Genomic DNA, 23,925 nt, shown 5'->3' with positions numbered 1-23,925 from the left:
AATGGGAGTGGCACATAAGTTCATAAAGGTATGTGAAAAAAAAAAAAAAAAAAAAACAGCTCATAATTAAAAGTAACATAATTCACCCTCCTTTTCTCTATAATAGATTTTTTTAAACTTTAAACCATTTAGTGGTAGAATGATATATAAATGCTATTCTATACCTCATGGTATTGATGTACATGTTTGCCATAGCAGAATTCATATTTCCACCAACCAACACCCTAAATAAAAGAAAACATATTAGATCAAGTTAAGCACCAGGAAAAGAGGATGTGGGCCTGTCTTAATACTGGCATATCATAGTAATGGAAATACATGTTATTTTTAAAACCTGTAAAAGCAGTAGTATGGCTGAAATTTAAAAGAAAACATTACTGAGAAATTATAAAAGACAAATACAGAGAATATGCACTGTCTGGTAAAATTTTAAATACAATAAAACAAAAATTCCACTAGTAACTATTTCACTAGTAACTGTATTTCCCACTGGTGCTAACAGTCAGAGTCAAAATTTTTAACTTTGTTAAGGGAGATGTTGGCTGGGTGTGGTGGCTCTCGCCTATAATCCCAGCACTTTGGGAGGCTGAGGCAGGAGGATTGCTTGAACCCAGGAGTTTGAGATCAGCTTGGGTAACACAGTGAGACCCTATCTCTAATTTTTTTTTTAAGGGAGATGCTAATTCAATTTTGAAATGTGATTGCTACATAACCAAAATGTGGGATGTACAATTACATGCTCATTCTAGCAATCAACCAGAATCACATAAGATTGCCAGAAAAAAGGCCAAATTTTTACCTTGTGAAATAAAGGGAACTTAAAGGCTAAGGATTAGATTATAGAGACGTAGGGGTATGAGACTGCAGAAAGAAAATGTTCTTTGGGGATGCCATTTCTCTATAGAAAAATTCCTTTTCAGTGCTGCTGATGCCCACTGACCATATCTGGCAGGTAAAAGTTGTAAAATAAATATTTAAACTAAAGATTTACTTCTCACCCCATGAAAGCAGTAGGAACCACTAAGAAACTCTTTTATGAGCTGGTCATCTGTCAGTTTGGATATGTGGGTTGTCCCAACAGTGAGCACTGGCTGAGAGCCAATTGCAATAGGCTTGTGAATCGCTGGAAATCTCTCTTCTTTAGTTGATTGCAAATCTTCCTAAAATGAAACACACACATGTTTAAGGGTTTAAATTTTAAACATTTAATGCCACATTTAATTTTTTTTCAGTTATGACTTGTTACTATTTTTAAACTGCAGAAAATTTGAAAAATTGTCCACTTGTTTTTACTGCATTTTAAGATAATGGACTCTGCAACACCTAGCATAGGGAGAGCTCGAGACAAATGCTAGTTCCATCTATCAGTTAGGACCATCCTAAACATTAAGGGATAATTTCCATTTCACATAGTTTGTCTCATTATTCTTTTTTTTTTTTTTTTCTGAGATAGAGTCTCGCTCTGTTGCCCAGGCCGGAGTGCATTGGTGTGGTCTCAGCTCGCTGCCACCTCCGCTTCCCTGGTTCCAGCAATTCTCCCGCCTCAGCCTCCCAAGTATCTAGGATTACAGGGGCCCGCCACCACACCTGCTAATTTTTGTATTTTTAGTAGAGACAGGTTTCACCGTATTGCCAGGCTGGTCTCAAACTCCTAACCTCAGGAGTTCACGTCGCCCTCCCAAAGTGCTACAAGTACAGGCATGAGCCACTGTGCCCAGCCGCATTTTCTTAATTTATTTTTTGAAATGGAGTCTCCCTCTGTCACCCAGGCTAGAGTGCTGTGTTATCAGCTCACTGCAACCTCCTCTGCCTCACATGTTCAAATGATCCTCCTACCTCAGCCTCCCGGGTAGCTAGGATTACAGGCGTGGGCCACCACTCCTGGCTAATTCATTTTCTTAATTTAAAGATAAGTTATAAGAATGATTAATTTCTTGATCAAAGCTAAAGAGGTATAGTCACAACAGCTCATTATTCTACCAGGCTCATAGCAATACAAGCATATGGTAATAAGCAACATCACTTTAAGGTTACTGATTTGGTTAATGCCAAGTTTTCTATTTTCCCAAATTTGGGGATACTTTCATTATGCTAATCATATTAAAATCATCTCACAGGCCGGGCGTGGTGGCTCACACCTGTAATCCTAGCACTTTGGGAGGCCAAGGTGGGTGGATTCACGAGGTCAGCAGTTCAAGACCGGCTTGGCCAACATGGTGAAACCCCATCTCTACTAAAAATACAAAAANTCAGCTCGCTGCCACCTCCGCTTCCCTGGTTCCAGCAATTCTCCCGCCTCAGCCTCCCAAGTATCTAGGATTACAGGGGCCCGCCACCACACCTGGCATGTGTGTTTTTTTTTTTTTTTTTAGTAGAGACAGGTTTTCACCATGTTGGCCAGGCTGGTCTCAAACTCCTGACCTCAGGTGATCTGGCCACCTTAGCCTCCCAAAGTGCTAGGATTACAGGTGTGAGCCACTGTGCCTGGTCTATGCTAAATATTTTTAAAGCATTATCAACTGTAGCTTTAAAAAAACTTTATTTTTCTCAACTGGCAGTTAAACACATTAATTAATTAATTAATTAATTAATTTTGAGATAGGATCTCACTTTTTACCCAGGTTGAGGGCAACCTGAGTTCCTGGGCTCAAGTGATCCTCCCACTTCAGCTTGCTGAGTAACTGGGAGTACAGGTGTACGCTATCACGACTGGCTAGTTTTTTATGTTTTTGTAGAGACAGGGTTTTAGTTGCCTAGTCTGGTCTTGAACTCCTGGCTTCAAGCAATCCTCCTGCCTCAGCCTCCTAAAGTACTGGGATTATAAGTATGATCCACCATGACCAGACAAAACACATTAGTTAAAGAGAAGTAAACTGGCATTTTTTCCTTGAAGAGTAATGAAAGCTGGGATTTATAAAGCATTTTGATTCAGCTAACTTTTAAGTATTTGCCAGTATTTAGATCCCTATCAAAAGGAAGACCAGAAGAGGATTCTACCCCAAATCATTTAAAAAAGATAGCATTTCAAATTCAACTGTGAAATTAATTACCTTTTCGTCCTATCAGAATGACAGTGCTAGTCACAGCATTCAGAGAGTCCAGTAATGCTTTTGCAAAAGTACTCAAGAGGAAGGGAAGAAACAAGAGTTGCAGCCAAGTATTAGTTTCTTCTGCCCTCTGGTTTAATGTAACACTCATAGCTAAAACAACCAGTTTTAGCCATGTAAGTGTATGATTGAGGACTGAAAAAAATATAAGACCACAGAAGAGGAAGCAGTTATCTCTTCCTGAGTTAATCCATTGGAAATTTTGGCTCATTTCCAAAGGAAGTAACATGGAATCGCATCTTGAAGCATAAGTAGAAGTTCATCAGCAGAAGGGGTGGGAGGGTACAAGGCAAGAGAAGAAGAAAACAGTATATTGAAAGTCATGGAGGGCCAGGTGTGGGGGTGCACACTTGTAATCCCAGCACTTTGGGAGGCCGAGGCAGAACTGCTTGAACTTGGGAGGCAGAGATTGCAGTAAGCCAAGATCATGTTACCTTATTCCAGCCTGGGTGACAGAGTGAGACTCCTTGGTACTTTTAAGAAACTCAAGTTTTTCAGAACAGCTGGGATAAATGGAATGGTGATGAAAGATGAGGCTGAAGTCAGACCACAAAGGTGTTTGTATTCCATGAGCAATGATTCTATCCTGAGATGTAGATTGTATTAACCACCAAGAGATTAAACACATAATCAAAGGTTGACTTCAGAAAGTGCATTTTTTGAGCTGTGTGGGAAGAATCAGAAAGGGGTTGTATGAAGAGACCAGTTTCCAGTTCTAGGAAATAATGAGATCCTGAACTAATGACAGGATGGATTTAAAAAGCCTTTAGAAGATGACATCAATGACTTTCAATGAATGATTAGGATTAGAGACAAATGAAGAGATACAGGTAAGAAAAATGACTTAGGTTTCTAATTGGTCAATTGGGTAGGGCATAGGAGAAGGCAAGAAAAGGGTTAGCATGAATGAGAAAAAAAATGGTGTGAGATTATTAAAAGTGTATATGGTTATGCCCAATAGGCAGATGAAAATGTAAGACAGTATATTAAAATGGGGAGGCAGAGTAGAGAAGTGGTTAAAAGGGTAGCAATGAGATGAAGAATAAATAATGTATTAGGAGACAGAGATGGGGTTTTAGTCTATTTATTAAAGAGGGTTAGCTGGGACAAATACCTAAAAATTAAAGCATAATGTGTATGATGTCAAACTTTAAAATATTATAAAATTATGAGTATAAGAGAATAATAAAATAGTTTGAGAAGTACTAGAATAAGGAAAAGGATTAAAATCCATGAAAAGAAATGGAATTCAAAATGTTGAGCCAGTAAAATAAATTACTACCATTATACTACAGAAATCATTAAAATACTGACATATGCTCTGAAGTTTTAAAAACGAAGCACTGAGACATTATCATTAGTCAATTCTCATACCTCTTTACTTCTCCTAAAAGGCACCCTTAGTATTTCTTCCTGCTGCTCCAACTGCCTCAGAGTGAGGGGCTTAAATGGCGATCCTGGCAGTGATTGACAAAATATGTCATTCACAGGAGATGCTCTGAACCTATTCAGTAAGAACAAAGCATTAAACCTATGCACAGAACACTTTAAAGCATGTGTGCATTTTATGTTTAAAATATTAAATGCACATCCTACCTATATTTAGGATGACTGCACAAGAGTGGTGTCAAAATGACAACTTCATATTCACAAGTTGTAACTTCAGCTACTGAAAGAATTTCATGCTTAGATTCAGGATGACATATGTACATCACAGTACTTGATCTGGGCCGGTTCTGTTTCAAACTACAAGGTGTACCATTTCCCATTCCCACAGGATAGTATGGTGTCATCTGACCTTCGATATTTTTAGTGGGAATCTTAAAAAAAAGAGTATAAGACAGACTTTTCATTAGACATGGAGATGGGACTGAGGATGGGAGAGGAACTTGTTATTCATAAAGGAAGAAAACTACATTTTACTTATTAACTGAAAGGTAACATTTCTATATCGTTAGTTCTCCCTGTAATATTATTTTGATTCATAAGTTTTTATTTGAGCAAATACATAATTTCAGAGCTAGTTTAATACAGCAAAAAGATTATTATTTGGTGCCAAAATTAACATGGTAAATAAATGTACTTTTATATAAAGGACTACAAAATAATGATTAATATTAATTATTTTCACAGTTCTAAAGAAAGAGACTAAGATATCCCACAATAGGCTAAAAAAAAAAAAAAAAGAAAGAGACTAAGATAAAATATAAAAACTTACTATACTGGGCTGCTTAGAGCTTTCTTCTGTAAACCCTCAGTGAATGGTTATGATTCTACAGATCTGAAGGCTGATTTGCCAAAAAATAGGGCTGTATAGTGAAACATTATATTCTAAAACAGAAGTCTAAATACAGTACTGACAGGTTCAACAATCTGCTTGCTTTTCTTCCCCATTTTTACGTTAACAGGACATACTATCCAACATGTAACTCCTATATAAATCTCTTCAAGGCCAGCAAAAGACAAATTAAAAAATTTTCATGGAATGAAGGAATAAAGGATAGAACCTGAGAAGACAAGGATCACTAAGAAGTTAGTTCCCATACTTTACATAAACACAAGAAAAATCTACTGTAAGAACTTTAAAAAGGTACTGTTAATAATATCTCCAAGCAAGCTCTTTGAAGGCAGGGATCTCATCTTATATCACTTTAGTACCCTGTCAGCTCTATGTCCAAAACCAGCAATAAATAAATGTTTTCAGGAAAAAATTTTTGAGATTTCTTTTTATGTATGTGATTTTTATGCTGGTGTCTGAAATTATAAAATCCTAGGTTCAAATTCAAGCTTTAAATTTACTAGATTTATGACTTTGACTAAATTTCAGTTTTTGTCATTTGGAAAAGCAGAATAATAACATATGGGCATGTACTGCATAGTGACGTTTTGGTCAACAATGGACCTCATATATGACAGTGGCCCCTTAAGTTTGTTACAGAAATCTGATATATGGCATTTGATACCGGCATTGCAATAGCAGAAATGACTGATACTCAGTAATTAATGGTACCAAGACACTTGGTTTTCCATAGGAAAAAAATACAATAAAAATATATATACCACGTATGTTTGTGTAAGTATACTCTACTATGCTCGCACAATGATAAAATCACCTAACCAAATACTTCTCAGAATGCATCTCCATCGCTAAGTGATTCATGGCTGCGTATTCAAAGGTTTTGGGAGAATTAAACATTAGCTTTTGTTACATGTCCAGCAGTGTCTGGCTTATAAACTGGGGCTCAAAAAATAGTTTTCTTCCCTTACCCTTTTCTTCCTCTTCCTTTATCATTTCACACTTTGAATTCCATCTTGCTATCCTCCAGAGTCACAGTAGATAACTATTTTAATCTCAAAGGTAGTCTGTAAAATTAAAATCTTTTTTTTTTTTTTTTTTTTTTTTTTTTTGAGACGGAGTTTCGCTCTTGTTACCCAGGCTGGAGTGCAATGGCGCGATCTCGGCTCACCGCAACCTCCGCCTCCTGGGTTCAGGCAATTCTCCCGCCTCAGCCTCCTGAGTCGCTGAGATTACAGGCACACGCCACCATGCCCAGCTAATTTTTTGTATTTTTAGTAGAGACGGGGTTTCACCATGTTGACCAGGATGGTCTCGATCTCTTGACCTCGTGATCCACCCGCCTCGGCCTCCCACAGTGCTGGGATTACAGGCTTGAGCCACCGCGCCCGGCCAAATTAAAATCTTTTAAAATAGCAATGCTATGTGTGTCTATGCTTAGTTTATCAAGTCTACCCAAAGCTACCTTTTTAAGTCATAGGCGTCACTTTTAAGTAATTTTCAAGGCCTTTACCATTTTACTTTACTTCTAAAAAAAGTATCATTATGATATTAAGCCATTTAATAGAGATATTTTCTATCAAATAAGTTATTTAACTCTATGAACATTTTTGGGATTTAAAAATTGTGATTAGGTTTCCTGAGGAACTATTCTTTTTAAACAATCCTATGTTACAGACATCATTTATCCATTCTTTCAATTAACATTTATGAAGTGCCTACAATATATCTGGCACTCTGCTTTGCACTGTGAGATAAAGAAATAAAAGGCAGTCCCTGCTTTTAAGATGCTTGCATTCTGGCAGATTGTTATTTATATTATAGTTTACCTGTTTTGCCCACAGGCGATGGGGACCAAACAAGAGAAAAAAATTGCAAAACCTCTTCTTATAATAGTTTCCAGTGTTATACACAAGGAACCACTGCTAAGCATAGAAGTGATATAATACTACTATGGAATCTTTCCCAGACACATCAGTGATAGATTTATTTTCGTATGATCTTTTTAAAATTTTTAAAAATTTTCATAAAATCTTAAGAGTAAATAGACCATAGTGTCTATTTACTCTTATGATTATACAAAAATAATTTTCTCAGAAAAACAAATACACTGTAAAGTTTCTTTAACCCAATCCTTTGAGGTATTTGATAGATGAAGAATAAGAACATAAAGCTATATCCTGTCAGTTAGGTTATATAAATTCAAACCCCAGTAACAATAAATGTTAAGAGTAAAAAATCAACATCTGTCACTTGCCTCATTTGATTTTTCCTTTTCTTCTGCTTCTCGTTCTGTGGAACATGAATAATAAGGTTAAGTGTAAAGAATGAGCAGTGACATATGTGATACAAATGACTTAAGTTTTCGACCACCTTTGTAACTTTAAACTTCTTTCTAAAGAAGATTCAAAACACATACGATTTTTATCTTACTACTCTAAAGCTAGTTTCCTTGAAATGGTTTTGTACGAAAGGACAGTCGTATATAATCTTTACCTAGGAAATATTCCATTTCAGGCAGAAAACTGGCCACAAGAATTTTCTTTTGAGGTATTTTTAATCTCAGTAAAAAATTTAATATTAAGTTAGTTGACAAATTTGAATACAGATTCATAAAAATATTTCACAATTTGAGAGAGATATATATTTCCACATATAATAACTTTGCTTAAACACTATATGACACTAACATGAACCTGGCATTGTTTTCACTATTTTTTTGCTTTGATAAATATGTCTTTTTTCTTATTTATTAGTAAAGTTTTTAGGCTGTACATGGTGGCTCATGCTCATGCATACAATCCCAGTACTTGGGAGGTTGGGGTGGGTGGATCCCCTGAGCCAGGAGTTTGACACCAGCCTGGGCAACATGGTGAGATTCCATCTCTACAACAAACATGAAAAGTAGTGGGCATGGTGGCATGTGCATGTGGTCCCAGCTATTTGGGAGGCTGAGGCAGGAGGATCACTTGAGCCCAGGAGGTTGAGGCTGTAATGAGCTGTGTTCGTGCCACTGCGCTCCATCCAGCCTGGGTGACAAAGAGAGACTCTGTCTCAAAAAAAAAAAAAAGAGAAAACCAAGTTTTCTTCAAAAGTTTTCTAAGGGACAGTTCAGAAACCTATTTCAGTATTTTAAAATTCACACAGTGCCCCCCCCCAAAAATCTCTTAAATTACAACTTGAGGGCCGGGCGCGGTGGCTCAAGTCTGTAATCCCAGCACTGTGGGAGGCCGAGGCGGGTGGATCATGAGGTCAAGAGATCGAGACCATCCTGGTCAACATGGTGAAACCCTGTCTCTACTAAAAATACAAAAAATTAGCTGGGCATGGTGGTGTGTGCCTGTAATCCCAGCTACTCAGGAGGCTGGGGTAGGGGAATTGCCTGAACCCGGGAGGCGGAGGTTGTGGTGAGCCGAGATCACGCCATTGCACTCCAGCCTGGGTAACAAGAGCGAAACTCCGTCTCAAAAAAAAAAAAAAATTACAACTTGAACATATGTTTTAAACCAAATTCCCATTTTACTGTCAAATCACTGGGTGGACACCAACCTTTTTCAAATAGAAGGTTCTTGGCCAACATATTCCCAAGGTAGTATTCATGAATATTTATTTTCTAATTGAAAAGTAAAATAAAATACAGTCAATATTTTGCAAAGACATTTTAAAGGATACAACTTTAAAACTATTTTTTAAAATTATTTATTTATTTATTTATTTTTAAGACGGGGTTTCACCATGTTGATCAGGCTGGTCTTGATCTCCCGACCTCAGGTAATCCACCCGCCTTGGCCTCCAAAGTGCTTGGATTACAGGCGTGAGCCACCGCGCCCGGCCACCTTTAAAACTATTAATCTCATTATTGAATTTCTCATCTTATAATGTTTCGTAATAATATTTTGAAGAAAAACACACCTGACCAGTTTCTTTCTCTTCGTGGTACTGCCGAATGTGTTTTCCGTGACATACTTCGTAAGTCCAGTAAGACTCAATCTAAGAAAGATGGATGTATTTCAAACACAGAAGCCATATAACTCAGCTGAATTATTTTTGATATATGAAGTAGCTGAGACTTCCCCGAAGATTTCCACGTGAGCTTTCATTAAATGACACTTAAAATTATGCCTCAGAAAAATGTGAAATTTCTAAAGTCTATTCATTATTTTTACTAATTAGCTATACGTGAGAATTCTGTGAAGGAAATAGGCCTAGAACACACCTGGGGTCTGTAATAATTACATGACTTAGGGATAATTTTCTGTTTAGCTTAAAAAATAACAATTAGCATTTTAAATTAAAATTCTATTACATCCTTTCAGCCGGGTGCAGTGGCTCATGCCTGTAATCCCAGCACTTTGGGAGGCCAAGGCAGGTAGATCACTTGAGGCCAGGAGTTTGAGCCCCCCTAGACAACATGACAAAACCCTATCTCTACTAAAAAATAAAAAGAATGAGTGGGGTGTGGTGACATGTGCATGTAATCCCAGCTACTTGTGAGGCTCAGGCAGGAAAATCACTTTAATGTGGGAGGCAGAAGTTGCAATGAGCTGAGATCAGGCTACTGCACTCCAACATGGGTGACAGAGCGAGACTGTGTCTCAAAAAACAAAAGAAGAAAACTTTATTTTGACCTAAAAAACATTCAAAACAGCTTGGTAAGTGATATAATTTATTACTGGTATTATTTGGTATCTGCTGCATACACTAGACAGGAATTTAAATAAATAAGATATTATGAAATTACTAGCTGGGCACAGTGGCTCATGCCTATAATTCTAGCACCTTGAGAGGCTGAGGTGGGCGGCTGGCTTGAGCTCAGGAGTTTGAGACTAGTCTGGGCAACATGGTGAAAAATCTTGTCTCTAAAAAAAATACAAAAATTAGCTGGGCATGGTGGTGCTAAGCTACTGAGGAGTCTGAGGTAGGAGAACAGCTTGAGCCTGGGAGGTTGGGGCCGCAGTGAGTCGTGATCATGCCACCAAACTCCAGCCTGGGTGACAGACCTTTTCTCAAAAATAAAAAAGAAATAACTTAGATTTATACCTAACTTAAAATCTGATACAATAGGAACAAAGAACAAAATGCTGTATGTTCTCATTTATAAGTGGGAGTTAAACAATGAGAATGCATGGACACAAAGAGGGGAATAACAGACACAAGGCCTTTTTGAGGATGGAGAACGGGAGGAGGGAGAGGATTAAAAAAAAAAAAAACTATTGGGTTCTATACTCATTACCTAGGTAACTAAATAATCTGTACACCAAACCCCTGTGACATGCAGTTTGCCTATGTAACAATTCTGCACATGTAACCCTAAACCTAAAATGATAGTTAAAAAAAAAAAAACCTGATAACAACATAAAAAAGAAGAAACGCATGAGTATTTTCAAAGATCTTTGGCTGTTGGTAATCTGTTGTCTAGTCATTTAGTATACATTAAATACATACCCTGTAGGAACAACTGCTTTGTTTAAATAGCGGTTCCAAAAGCTCTCTTGGTTTAGGGCCTTTATAATCCTTTTCTTCTTCCTAAGAAAGAATTAGAGTTTAATACTTACAATTTTTCTAGAACTTCACTCAACTTTGCTGTTTGGTTATTAACTCATTACTCAAATCACAAATGCTTAGAAATAAAACAGAAAAAAAGTCAAAATGTTGAACAAGAGCCTATGGTATGCCACTGCTTTCAAATGAACTGAAGTATAAAATACTGGAGCCATAGAATAATCTTCCATAGAGTTCATTCTTTCTTCTCTTAAAAAATGGTTTGTTAAAATGTATTATTTTTCACAAGGCAAGAATGGAGGGAAAAAACGGTTTTTAAGTATCAGTCTCCTAACAATTCTTATAAACCTATTTCAGAATTTTTAAATGCTTATACCCAAACAAATTCTTAGCTATGAAAGCCTTAGCATAGTTGAATCTTATAGCATATATTGGAAAGTTTTAATATACTTTTCAGTTTTTCTATTTTTTTACATTTCAGATTTGAAAGCTATGTATGTGTGTGTGTGTGTGTGTGTCTGTGTGTGTGTGTGTGTGTCTGTGTGTCTCAAGGAGTCTTAAAATAGTGGTCTTAGATTTCAAATCTGAACAAAACCCAAGAAAGCACTGAGTTTAGTATTTCTATTTTACAGATCATGAAAATATTATTGAGTAGGCTTAATAAATTTATTGAGTGGAGGAAGTGAGTTTCAAATTTGTTCAAGGTTCCACAGCTAGCTATAGCCTATACCTCAGCCTCCTGGCTCCTAGGCTGGTGTCCTTTCCATTTTACCATGCTGCCTCTCCTGTTTCATCTTGAAAGAAGTCATTGCCTTGAAGGATGGATAAGAGGCAGTTAGGGCATTTTAGGAGAAAGAAAAGGGCATGAGCTAAGGTAGTGAGAAAGCATGAGGTACCTACAGACTTATTTATAAACAATTCTTTATTTAAAAAGTCATATATACATTTAAAAATTACACCTTGCTTTAAAACCCCAATTTCTACAAAGAGAGCAAGTGTGGAGTTAGATTTTTATTTAAAACATTAATAATTATTTGCTAATTTTTGTGAGATAAACTGCAAAATCAAAGAGTTCAGGAATATTAAAAGTGATTAATATTTTTTATTTTTTTTTAAACACAGGGTTTCACCACATTGGCCAGGCTGGTCTTGAACTCCTGACCTCAGGTGATCCGCCCGCCTCAGCCTCCCAAAGTGCTGAGATTACAGGCGTGAGCCACCACGCCCAGCAAAAGTGATTAATATTTTTATGCCAAAACAGGGTTATTGACGAATCTGTGATTCAATTTTACCTCAAAGTATGTAGTTGCAATGTTTTAAATAAACATTTTTGGTGACAGGATTATCTATATATTTATAAAAACTTACCTCATCCCCACTTGTCACAAGGGGAAGTATGCATTTATATTTTTCTTTATCTGCAGTTGTCATGATGACATAATTATCTTCTTTATACAAAACTCCAGTTGTGGGCTGCAAATAGAACAAAAAATATACATCATATTCTTCTCCTGTGAAACTGTATCACACTGAATAACTTTAGTTCTAGCTGGAACAAAGATTCTTTAAACTAATTTAACATTTCAACAGATTTTTTTTTTTAAAGGGAGGGAAAATATTCTAATACACTAACAAGAATTTTAGATTCAGGGGGTACATGTGCAGGTTTGTTACATGGATATGTATGATGATGAAGTCTGGGCTTCTAATATTCCTGTCACCCAAGTATTGAACATGATACCCTAGTATCTGATAGGTAGTTTGTCAGCCCTCCCTCTCTCCCCGCTTTTGGAATCTCCAATGTTAATAGTTCTCGTCTTTGTGTATGTATTCAGTGCCTAGCTTTCACTTATAAATGAAAACATACAGTATTTGGTTTTCAGTTTCTGTCTTAATTCACTTAGGATAATGACCTCCAAGCTGCCCTGGTGTTGTTGCAAAGGGTGTGCTTTCATTCTTTTTTGTGGCTTCATCTATATATTTATTAATTACAAGATGAAGATAATAAGCTTTATCCTGGGGTCATAATAGGAAAAAAAATGAAGAAAATAATGTTTGGAGTATAAAGAATAAAGAAGGAATGCAATAGGCTGAAGTTAAAATAGTGATTACACTCAGTAGGGTGAGATGGGAGGATTGCCTTAGCCCAGGAGTTCAAGATCAGCCTGAGTAATATAGCAAGACCCTGTTATTACAAAAAAAAGAAAAAAGAAAAAAAGAAAACAAAGGTACTAAAAGGTGGCAATGAATGTTAATAGATACACCATCACTGAACATTTATTACTGCTATTAGCAATTACCATCTACATATAACAATCCACAGCACCTTACAAATGTACAGTACTCTCAGTTCTGTTGCATGGGACATGAAAGTAATGTAATGCATTATTTTTCATATTGGGAGAATGTATGAATTTATCCACAAATAAATTCCTTTTAAAAGCAAAATTACTATAGATCCTCTTTGCTGACTTTTTTTTTTAGTATATATTAGGGGTCAGCAAACTTTTGTAAAGGGCCAGAGAGTAAATATTTTAGACTTTGTGAGGCATATGGTCTGTTGCGCCTCTGCCACTCTAGCAATAAAAGTACAAAGACAACATGTAAATAAATAAGTACTATGATATTCTAATAAAACTTTATTTATAAAAATACGTGGTGGGACAGCACAATGGCTGTAGTTTGCCAACTTCTGGCATACATTGGCAAAATTATCTTTAAGCTTTCTACACTATGAAACCAAACAAATTCACATTGGTTATATGATTCAAGAGAATTTGAATAAACACTTCAACTAATACAACTGATATTATTTTAGTAAAACCAAATCTCTGCTTCCTGAGAGCAGGAAATGTGATACTCATTTTATTAAGGCAGGTATTTCTGTGTTTTATGATATGTGTTCTATGATAATTCAATTCTCTCTTCATTTTCCTCTTATGGTACTGTGCAACTATGGTACTATTTGGCCATTTCTGGGAAGAAAAGAACCTCTTCTTATTAAGGACCTTTGTTCTATTCTCAATTTAACACCAACTTTTTTTTTTTTTTGAGACAGGGTCTTTCACTAACACAGGCTGAGTGCAGTGGCATGCAGCCTGAACTCCTGGACTCCGGTGATCCTTCCACCTCAGCCTCCCTAGTAGCTGGAACTACACGCATGTGCCACCATGCCCCGGTAATTTTTCTGTAGAGATGGGGTTTTGTCCTATTGCCCAGGTGAGTCTCAAACTCCTAGGGTCAAGCCATCTGCCAGCCTCTGTCTCCCAAAGTGTTGGGATTACAGGCTTCAGCCTGCCTAACAACTCTTTACTATAATAAAACCAGTACTACTAGGCACCAAGGTAATCCTAAACACAAATGCAAATTATAGAATTTCCCCCAAGACACTAAAACAAAGCAGTAAGTACTAGCTGTATTAGCTCTAGGACAGTACTGTTTTAAGTGCTTTACATTCATTAACTCATTAATCCTCAAAACAAGCATTATATTCATTTTTACAGAAATGGACACTAAGGCCCAGGCCCTAAACAATTTGTCCAAGATTTAAAAACCTAGAAGTAGCAGAGCCCAGAGAATTCAAACAGATTGGCTGCATATTCTGAGTGCTCTTAACTATTTTAACATATTTGAATCAACTTTTACAAACTTTTTCTAGGTTACTATGTAGACTTGAATTACGGCCAAGGATATGTGTTTAAAAGGCCACTCTAAGGCAGATGTGCACCTGTAATCTCAGATACTAAGGAGGCTGAGGCAGGAGGATTGCTTGAGTCCAGGAGTTTTGAGTCCAGCCTGGGCAACTGAGACACCACCTCTCTTAAAAAAAAAAAAAAAAGCATTACAGATGATGAGGAAATCAAAGAGATTTGAAAGTAAAAGTTGCAAAGCTAAACTGATCATAAAGGATTTCTTAGAAACATTTATCAATTGTGCCAACAATTTGCTGTAAGATACAACATTCGTAATTCCTTTCAAAATGGACTCCAAAATGCTAACAATGTAAAAAGTAACTACTTGTTTGGAACCACAGCAAAAAAGGGAAGACAATTCTTGATGCAACCATTTGTCTTTCATTAGTTTAGGAAAGGCTGCTTTCCCAATAAAATAGACCAAATAGCAATGCTACCTGAAAACTCTTTACTGAAACAGTGAGTCACTTATTGGGACCACAAGATGTATTTTTAAGCAACATTTACTCTACTTTTTGGTAACAGGAATTACTGAGAAAAAAGTTAACCTTTTGTAATTTTTCTAAAAATTTTGATCTACTAAAATCAGAAGGATTCTGATTTTGTAAAACAGGTTCTTACTTTAAGAAAACAAAATAGGCCGGGCGCGGTGGCTCAAGCCTGTAATCCCAGCACTTTGGGAGGCCGAGGCAGGTGGATCACGAGGTCAAGAGATCGAGACCATCCTGGTCAACATGGTGAAACCCCGTCTCTACTAAAAATACAAAAAAAAATTAGCTGGGCATGGTGGTGCGTGCCTGTAATCCCAGCTACTCAGGAGGCTGAGGCAGGAGAATTGCCTGAACCCAGGAGGCGGAGGTTGCGGTGAGCCGAGATCGCGCCATTGCACTCCAGCCTGGGTAACATGAGGGAAACTCCGTCTCAAAAAAAAAAAAAAAAAAGAAAAAAAAGAAAACAAAATATAATAAATTCTGAATGTACAGAATTACAGATAGTATTAAAAAACTTATTTTATGTAACAAGGTATTTTCAGTGTAAGAGGTAGTGATTTGACATAAAGTCAGATTTTAGTAGTGAAAGTCAAATTTTAATATAATGAAACTAATCAGAGGTGCTGGGGTACTTTAAAAGTCAAGGAACTTAAAAAATATCTTGGCATGAGAGGAATTCCTAATGTTTGACATGGGTCTGGAGGAATTAAGACGGTTAGAGGATGAGAGATAGAACTTCTGGTAGAGGCTATAAAATACATTTGATAGAACCTGTCAACGTAAATGACATTCTATAAACTATGGAGTTGGTCAAAGAGTAGTGCTGGGGAAAATCTGTAAGTAAAATATATTCTATATTAACAACAGAAGTAGACAGAAAATTAGACTGATATGTGGTTTAATTTGGTGAAATCCATGAACTCTATGAAGTAATGAATAAGTGAATTGAACATAACAACACAGAGATGATACTTCAGAAGGAAAGTATGTACACAAAAACAAAACTGAATGCTAAAAATCAATAAGGAAAGAATATCATAATTGTTAACTAGTTAATGTAAACATTAAAAAATTCACAAATTTTTTGGCCAAGCGAGGTGGCTCATGCCTGTAATCCCAGTGCTTTGGGAGGGCGAGGCCAGAGGATGCTTGTGACCAGGAGTTTGACGCCAGCATAAGCAACATAGGGAAACTCTATCTCCACCAAAACACACTAACAACTCCCATTTTTCAGTTTTGGTGCTTAATACTTTTTCTAAGCAAATTTGGAAGCAAGATTGTAAATGATTATATATTGTTTTGATATATCTGAATGGGAAGATGATTTAAAGCAGGTAATTTTAAAGCTTAAAAAAATTTAGACCTTCTAATCCAGTCTCTTTCAATTTCAGATGGTAGACAAAGGACCTTATCCTGTTTCATATAGCTGCTTATTAGTTAAATACAAATGTCCAACCAGTGGCTGGGCGCAGTGACTCACGCTTGTAATCCCATCACTTTTGGAGGTGGAGATGGGCGGATCACTTGAGGTCAGGAGTTTGAGACCAGCCTAGCTGAAATGGTGAAACACCATCTCTACTAAAAATACAACAAATCAGCCAGGTATGGTGGCATACGCCTATAATCCCAGCTGCTGGGGAGGCTGAGGCACAAAAATCGCTTGACCCTGAGAGGTAGAAGTTGCAGTGAGCAGAGATTTTGCGCCATTGCGTTCCAGCCTGGGTGACACAGTGAGACTCTGTCACAAACAAACCAACCAACAAAGACACACAGATGTCCAACCAACTGGCCTATTAAAAAAAAAAATGGCAGTGCCAGGTGAAAAGGGCAGTAGCTTCTTTTTTTTTTTTTTTTTTTGAGAGAGACTCTTTCCCTGTCACCCAGGCTGGAGTGCAGTGGCGTGATCTCGAATCACTGCAACTTCTGCCTCCCAGGCTCAAGTGATTCTCCTGCCTCAGCCTCCCAAGTAGCTGGAACTACAGGCATGAGCCACCATGCCCAGCTAATTTTTGTATTTTTAGTAGAGCTGGGGTTTCGCCAGGCTGTCTAGGATGGGCTCAAACTCCTGGCCTGAAGAGATCCACCCAGCTCAGTCTCCCAAAATGTTGGGATTATAAGCATGAGCCACAACACCCAGCCAATAGTTTCAGTTAAATGCATCGGCAAAGGGAAGCCTTAAGATTACAGAAGTATTTAAGAAAAAAAATCAGAAGACCAATGATAATGACTATTGTGGCTTATTTTTACGTGAGGGACATAGGCCTTTTGCCAATTCATAGAACAACATCTCTAGATTTTTCTCAAACTAACACAGACTTAAAGAAAAAAAGCCAGATGCAATGGTGAGCACCTGTAGTCCTCACTGCTCAGGAGGCTAAGGGAGGAGGATCACTTGAGCCCAGGAGTTTGAGTCTGTAGTGAGCATGATCATGTGGATAAATACCTACTACACTCCAGTCTTTAAAAAAAGAATATTTTTTGAAACTAAATTGTTAGATATGTGAAAGGTTGGTATAGCATATGCTAAGACTGAAAAAAAAAAGGAATGACAATTTGGTAGTGATTTCTAAAAATGCTAGTTTTCGTCGTTCACTTATAGGTCAGTAGGTTTTCAGGACTGCATATCAGCATGTTTTTTTAAATTAAAAAGAAACCCCACAGGTGCAAGAGGAAAAAATTTTAATAGGCTGGGTGCAGTGGCTCATGCCTGTAATCCCAGCACTTTGGGAGGCTGAAGAGGGTGATTCACAAGGTCAGGAGTTCAAGACCAGCCTGGCCATATGGTAAAACCCCATCTCTTTTTTAAAATACAAAAAATTAGCTAGGCATGGTGGCATATGCCTGCAATCTCAGCTACTTGGGAGGCTAAGGCAGGAGAACTGATTGAGCCCGGGAGACAGAGGTTGCAGTGAGTTGAGACTGCGTCACTGCACTCCAGCCTGGGTGACAGAGCGAGACTCCATCTCAAAAAAAAAAAAAGTTAATGACCTAATTCTTCAAACATTTGCCATGTTCACTCCAAGTGTGCTCTTTGTATACAACAACAGAGATTAAAGTATTCTCATCCAAGCCTGCTGTTATATCTGGTTTATAACAAAATTTTATATCGATATTGTAATATATCAATATTTCGTGGCATTAATACAAAGAGAAATTTGACTTCCCAGAAAAATATTTACTTAGATAAATTCAGAAACCATTGGAACAACCAGAATGGGAGAACAAGGGCTGGAGAAACAAAATAGGTGTGAAAAATAAGCCAAGAAATTAATATTTGGTTCACGCATGTAATCCCAGCACTTTGGGAGGCTGAGGCAAGAGGACTGCTTGAGCTCAGGAGTTCGAGATCAGCCTGGGCAAAAAAGTGAGCCCCTGCCTCAATGGAAAAAAAAATTAGCTAGGAGTGGTGGGGTTTGCCTAAAGTCCCAGCTACTAGGAGGCTGAGGCAGGAGGATCTTTTGAGCCCAGGAGGTTGAGGCTACAGCCAGTGGCAGCAGTGCCACTGTACTTTACACTGGGCAACAGCCTGAGACCCTGTCTCAAAAAACAAACAAAAACAAAAAAACCCAAACCAAGCCTAAAACCCCCTAACATTTGCAAATAGAAAGTTATGCGGTAATAACATCTATTAACTTGATGCATCTTCTTTTGACATCATAGTTATCACTTACTGTTTCAATGAAATGATAATAAAACAATATAACAAAGTATCCCAAGTTGAATGCTTAAAGATAATTGGAATAAAAAGTGAAAAAAATTGCTTTTTCTGGGACTTCAACATGAAATAAATAAGTTAAGTACTACACGGTTAAGAGTCGTAAGAGTACAATTTTTATAGGCCTGCAATAGGCACACGTGGACAAGAAGACTTTTCAGCAATCCACTCCCCCAAAACTGAATTTTCATTTCCGTGACGTTACAAATATGTTCTTCACTATAGAAAAACTCAACCTAAAAATTCATGTTCTAGGGACTCTAACAGCAGTCGTAATACATGAAAACTGCAAAGGATATTCTGCATAAAGGGTCGTTAACATCTCACAGGCCAAACAGCCCTCTCAGAAACAACTCTGAAAGGAAAAGGTTTCCTGGGTGCTGTGCGTTTGTGTTTGTCCATATGTGTACACAAAAGAGGAAGAACGAACACGAGAGGGAACTCGAGTCTGATGTACTGCGGTGTGGGCAGGGTGCTGCATAATACTGAAGGAAATAAGTCTGCTGGTGGAGAAAGAGGCACAATTAATTTTCCAAAAGGAAGATGCGTAGGTGCACCTGACGTTATTCCACAAAAGATGCTTCTGCAGGGTGGGAGTGTTGGGAAGCAAGGTCTAGTGCGACAGAATTAAAAAGGTGGAGAGCAGGTGATCGCTGGGTCCCTAACGTTCAGCAAGGGGCACGCATCCACACAATGTGGGAACGAATGAATGAATGAACGCGGGGTAAAAGCAGCTTAGGCTTGGGGAAGGTAAGAGTCTGCAGAGAAAGTCTTGGGGAAAAAAAGCAAAGAAAACCGAGGGAAGAGGCCGAACCCTCAGTGTCAGGAGAATGGGTGGCTTCAGGGTTCGTGAAAGCACTGACCAGAGAGAACTCGGTGCCGGGCCAGTTGACTCGGAAAGGGATGTCATCGCTGAGCGGAGGGAGCGCTCGGCCGCCGCCGGACGCTTCCAGGAGGCCGCAGAGGACCAGTAACACCGGCCCGCCAGGGACCAGACTCCGTACGCCGCCGCCTCCTTCCTCCATCCTCCGCCGCCGCTTTCTCCAGCCACCGCCACAATCTCCTCTGCTGGAAGAGGAGAGGAGGAGGAGGTGGAGGAGGAGGAGGAGGCGGCGGGAATATAAAGCGCCCGGGTAGCCCGGGCCCAACCGCCGCCACGTCTCCTTCCGGAGAGCCCGGCAACGCCGCCTCCGCCCCCTTGAGCCTGTTGTCACAGTTTCCGGGGCAGACGACATATCAACATCCGGGGGCCGTGGAGCCGTCCGCCTACGGGAGCCGGGACGTCGGCAGCGCTTCACTCATTTCGGACCACAGCAGCATCGCGGTGGGGATCGAAAGCTGCGGCCTTCAGGGACGCAGCACTAGGAGACCCGGCCTCGGACCAGCCTTTTCGGCGTAGAAGCGGCAGCACGGTAAGCCGGTGAGTCCCGGCGGCGGCGGCCGCTTCCTGAAACCACTCGCGCTGTTCTCCGGTGGGCGGGCAGAGGTTTGGCCCACGCGGGGTGATAGCGCGAAGAAGACGGTGTTAACCGTACGGGTGCGGGTCCTTAGATGAGAAAATTCGAAGTAGCAGCGACACGTGAGAAATGGCCGTGTTCCTGACTGACCTGCCTTCTCGCTGCTTTTTTTCTTCTTTTTCTCCTCATTTGGCGTTTGTACGCTTCATCTTTCCCGCCTGAAGCTTCTTTCCACCTCTTCTGCTGTAGACCGTGGGCATCTCGTTACTTAACAGCTTCTGAGGAACGCAGGGCAGTTTGTTCAGTGACTGCAACTCTGTGTCAGGAGAAAGCTGGGGTGAGGAAGCCCGCCATCTCCCACTAGCAGAGTACTGCGTGCCTCGGAATTTGACATGGCGGGAGACTCTCGTGGAATGGGCGGCTAGAAATCACAACCCTGCATTTCTGCTCCAAGTGGGGCTCCTCCATCTCTAGAGTGAAGCGTTGGGATATTGTTTTATCGAGGAAGCCGATGACGTTCCTTATGTGGGGTTCAGCGCCAGGTGAATGTGTGGTTATGAACTGTCACGTCTGACTGCATCCCAAAATTAGACAAAAAGTTTTGGTTCCCCACCTCCTCTTTAGAAAAAAATGCCCTTGTCTGTTTTGATCTCCAATATGAGGGACATACAGCGTTGGCTTTAGAGCAATTACCATTCTCTTTCTGCGCGGTGGGAAAAGCTAGAAAGTCTTGCTAGATCTGTTAAAGACTGGTCGCCCCCCCCCCCGCGTTCCTCAGATTTGAACCAAATCAAAAAGCAGGAAGAACAGTCCCATTTTCCATCTTTAAAAATTTCTTTTTAAGATAAGGAATCCACAGTATCAAAGAAAATAACTTTGTTCAGAATTGTTGTTCGGTAATAATATTGAGCATTTCTTATTAATGCTTAATGTGTGCCAGACCACTGGGAATTTTCTTGTTGTTGTTTGTTTTGAGACACAGACTCGCTCTGTCACCCAGGCTGGAGTGCAGAGGCATGATCTCTGCTCACTGCAACCTCCGCCTCCCGAGTTCAAGAAATTCTTTTTTCTCAGCCTGACAAGTAGCTGGGATTACGGGTGCGCACCACCACACCCTAATTTTTGTAATTTTAGTAGAGGTAGGGTTTCACCACATTAGCCAGGCTGGTCTCGAACTCCTGACCTCAGGTGATCCCCCTGCCTCAGCCTCCCAAAGTGCTGGGATTACAGGCCTGAGCCACTGTTCCTGGCCCCACTGGGATTGGTAAAATGGTAAATAAATGAGTTTCTGTCTTCAGTCTCTCAGTCTAGCCAGGGAGATAGTACAAACAACTGCAAACTATTGTGGTAGTAATAACAGTTCTTTTTTTTTTTTTTTTTTTGTAGCATTTATTCTGTGCTAAGCATTATTCTAAGTACTAGGCTAAGTGCTAGTCCAAGTCATGAAGGAAAAGAGATGTATTTGACTAAATAAAAATGTAAACTTTTTATGAGGTCCTGTTTTAGCAGTTAGGGCTATAGTGATTGAATCTGTGCTCAGTAGAACTGATGTTCAAGTAAGAGGGGGACTTATATAAGTAAAATAATTTCTGGTATTGGTAAGTGCTGCAAAACACTAGGGTTGTGTGAAAGAGAATACCTGTGGGATGTGTTGCTTTTGGTAGGTAGGTCAGAGGAGACTTCTGTGAGGAAGTGTCACTTGAGCAGTGCCTTGAATGACAAAAAGAAGGGAGCCACACACCAGGCAGAGGCCCTGAGTCAGGAATGAGCTTGATGGTGTTGGAGTGATAGAAAGAAGGCCAGTGTGGCTGGAGTGTAAGAGGAAAGTGGTAGAAGAAGTTTGAGAGGCAGAAAGAGGCCACGGAGACGCAGCTCTGTAGGCAGGAGAGTGGACAGGACCTGATGTACATTCGTGAAGATCATTGTGGCTGCTTTGTGGAAAATTGATTATTGCGGGTGTTGTGGGTTGAATTGTGTTCCCCAAAAGGATATGTTTAAGTCCTATCTCCTAGAACCTGTGAGTGTCAGCTTACTTGGTATAGGGTCTTTGCAGGTATTATTCAAGTTAAGATGAGGTCATACTGAATCAGAGGGATCCCTAATCCAATGACTGGTATCTTTATAAGAAGAGGGAAATTTGGATACAGACGGACACACAGGGAGAATGCCATGCCATGAAGGAGGAGGCAGACGTTGGAGGGATGTGTCTATAAACCAAAGATTTCCAGTAGTCACCACAAGGTAGGAAGAGGCAAGGAAGAATCCTTCCCTAGAGCTTTCAGAGAGAGCATGACCCAGCTGACATCTTGATTTCCGACTTCCGGTTTCTAGAATTGAGAGACAATTTATGTTGAATAAGCTGCTCCATTTTGGTAATTTGTTACAGCAGCCCCAAGAAGGTAATAGAGGGTGAAACCCAAAAAGTATGTGAGAAAAGTCTCAACTAATTTAGAAGTTTATTTTGTCAGGGTTAAGGACATGTCCGTGATACAGCCTCAGGAGGTCCTGATAACATGTGCCCAAAGTGGTCAGGCTACAGCTTGGGTTTTATACATTTTAAGGAGCCATAAGACATCAATCAATACAAGTCTTCTATGCTTTATTTATATGTTGATTCTTAAACATTGAAAACCTATAAACTGCTGGGTGCGGTAGCTCCTGCCTGTAATCCCTGCACTTCTGGAGGCCAAGGTGGGTGGATTACCTGAGGTTGGGAGTTTGAGACCAGCCTGACCAATATGGAGAAACCCTGTCTCTACAAAACATACAAAATTAGCTGAGCATGGTGGTGCATGCCTGTAATCCCATCTACTTGGAAGGCTGAGTCAGGAGAATTGCTTGAACTCTGGGAGGCAGAGGTTGCGGTGAGCCGAGATTGTGCCATTGCACTCCAGCATGGCAACAAGAGCAACTCTGTCTCAAAAAAAAAAAAAAAGAAAGAAAGAAAAGAAAACCCATAAACTACCATGCAAGCATCATGTACTATAAAACCAGGAGATGTGATTGAATCTGCAGTGAAAAAATGTAATTCTACCTCTGCTAATGAAGATAACCTATTAGCTTCCTAATAATGGCACTGTATTTGCTTAAATGAATTCATTTTGCTCCTGAAGCTATATTTCCAGCTCTCACACATGTAATTTAGACTAGTTGCATACCTGTTTTCTGCGATTCCTTTGTATCATCTCTGGGTTAGGTCTACTGCTTTATGTATTCCATGCCCTCATTTGTCACAGATTTTCTTCCCACCTTGTTGGGGTATAACTAATTTCAAGCAATTTTTTCAGAAAGGATTAAACAGTTAATTTAATTTCCACGGGCTTCATATGTCTGAATTCCTTTACCTTGCCTGCTTATTTAATTGATAGCTTGCGAATAGACTTAGTCCACAATCATTTTGTTTTCCTCAAAACTTTGAAGACATTCTGTTGCTTTTTAGCGTCTAGTGTACCTGTTGACAAGTCTAATGCCAGTCTCTTTCTTTTGCAGGTATTATACTATTTTCTCTGGAAGATTTTATTAGACTCTTTATGATTGGTTCTGTGTTATTTTATGAGAGTGTTTCTAGGTGGTGAGTCTTTTTTTCGTTCATCCTTCTTGGCACTCTGAGTCCTGTTTTTCACTTCTGGGAAATTTTCTTCAATTATTTCTTTTTTTTTTTTTTT

At 39.2% G+C, this 23,925-nt stretch overlaps 2 protein-coding genes across 6 annotated transcripts in view; one reads left to right on the top strand and one right to left on the bottom strand.

The window, feature by feature from the left end:
- The window catches only part of ERLEC1 (endoplasmic reticulum lectin 1), a 31,345-nt gene extending 11,243 nt beyond the window's left edge, over positions 1-20,102 (bottom strand). Inside the window, exons 1-10 of one of the 2 annotated variants that reach the window (XM_017542328.1) lie at positions 19,667-20,102; positions 12,274-12,378; positions 10,849-10,929; positions 9,316-9,393; positions 8,953-9,016; positions 7,661-7,695; positions 4,704-4,927; positions 4,482-4,611; positions 999-1,160; positions 165-224 (exon numbers count right to left, since the gene is read on the bottom strand). In XM_017542328.1, coding sequence (XP_017397817.1) covers positions 165-224; positions 999-1,160; positions 4,482-4,611; positions 4,704-4,927; positions 7,661-7,695; positions 8,953-9,016; positions 9,316-9,393; positions 10,849-10,929; positions 12,274-12,378; positions 19,667-20,038 — 1,311 coding nt within the window. In that variant the 5' untranslated portion in view covers positions 20,039-20,102. The remainder of the gene's footprint in view (positions 1-164; positions 225-998; positions 1,161-4,481; positions 4,612-4,703; positions 4,928-7,660; positions 7,696-8,952; positions 9,017-9,315; positions 9,394-10,848; positions 10,930-12,273; positions 12,379-19,666) is intronic. The other variant, XM_017542329.1, reaches the window with a different exon arrangement.
- Positions 1-23,925, top strand: part of LOC108313790 (ankyrin repeat and SOCS box protein 3) — a 176,836-nt gene that overhangs the window by 40,863 nt on the left and 112,048 nt on the right. The window contains exons 1-2 of one of the 4 annotated variants that reach the window (XM_017542333.2): positions 20,155-20,223; positions 23,750-23,831. The exons of 1 other annotated variant lie outside the window; for it this stretch is intronic. The gene's annotated coding sequence lies outside the window, so the exon portion shown is untranslated. Of the gene's footprint in view, positions 1-20,084; positions 20,224-23,749; positions 23,832-23,925 lie in introns of those variants that run through there. 2 more of the 4 variants (XM_017542334.2, XM_017542332.2) reach the window with 2 other exon arrangements.

This window comes from Cebus imitator, unplaced genomic scaffold, assembly GCF_001604975.1.
Source record: "Cebus imitator isolate Cc_AM_T3 unplaced genomic scaffold, Cebus_imitator-1.0 Scaffold143, whole genome shotgun sequence".
NCBI classification, from domain to species: domain Eukaryota; kingdom Metazoa; phylum Chordata; class Mammalia; order Primates; family Cebidae; genus Cebus; species Cebus imitator.
This window is presented reverse-complemented; position numbering and strand designations above follow the sequence as displayed.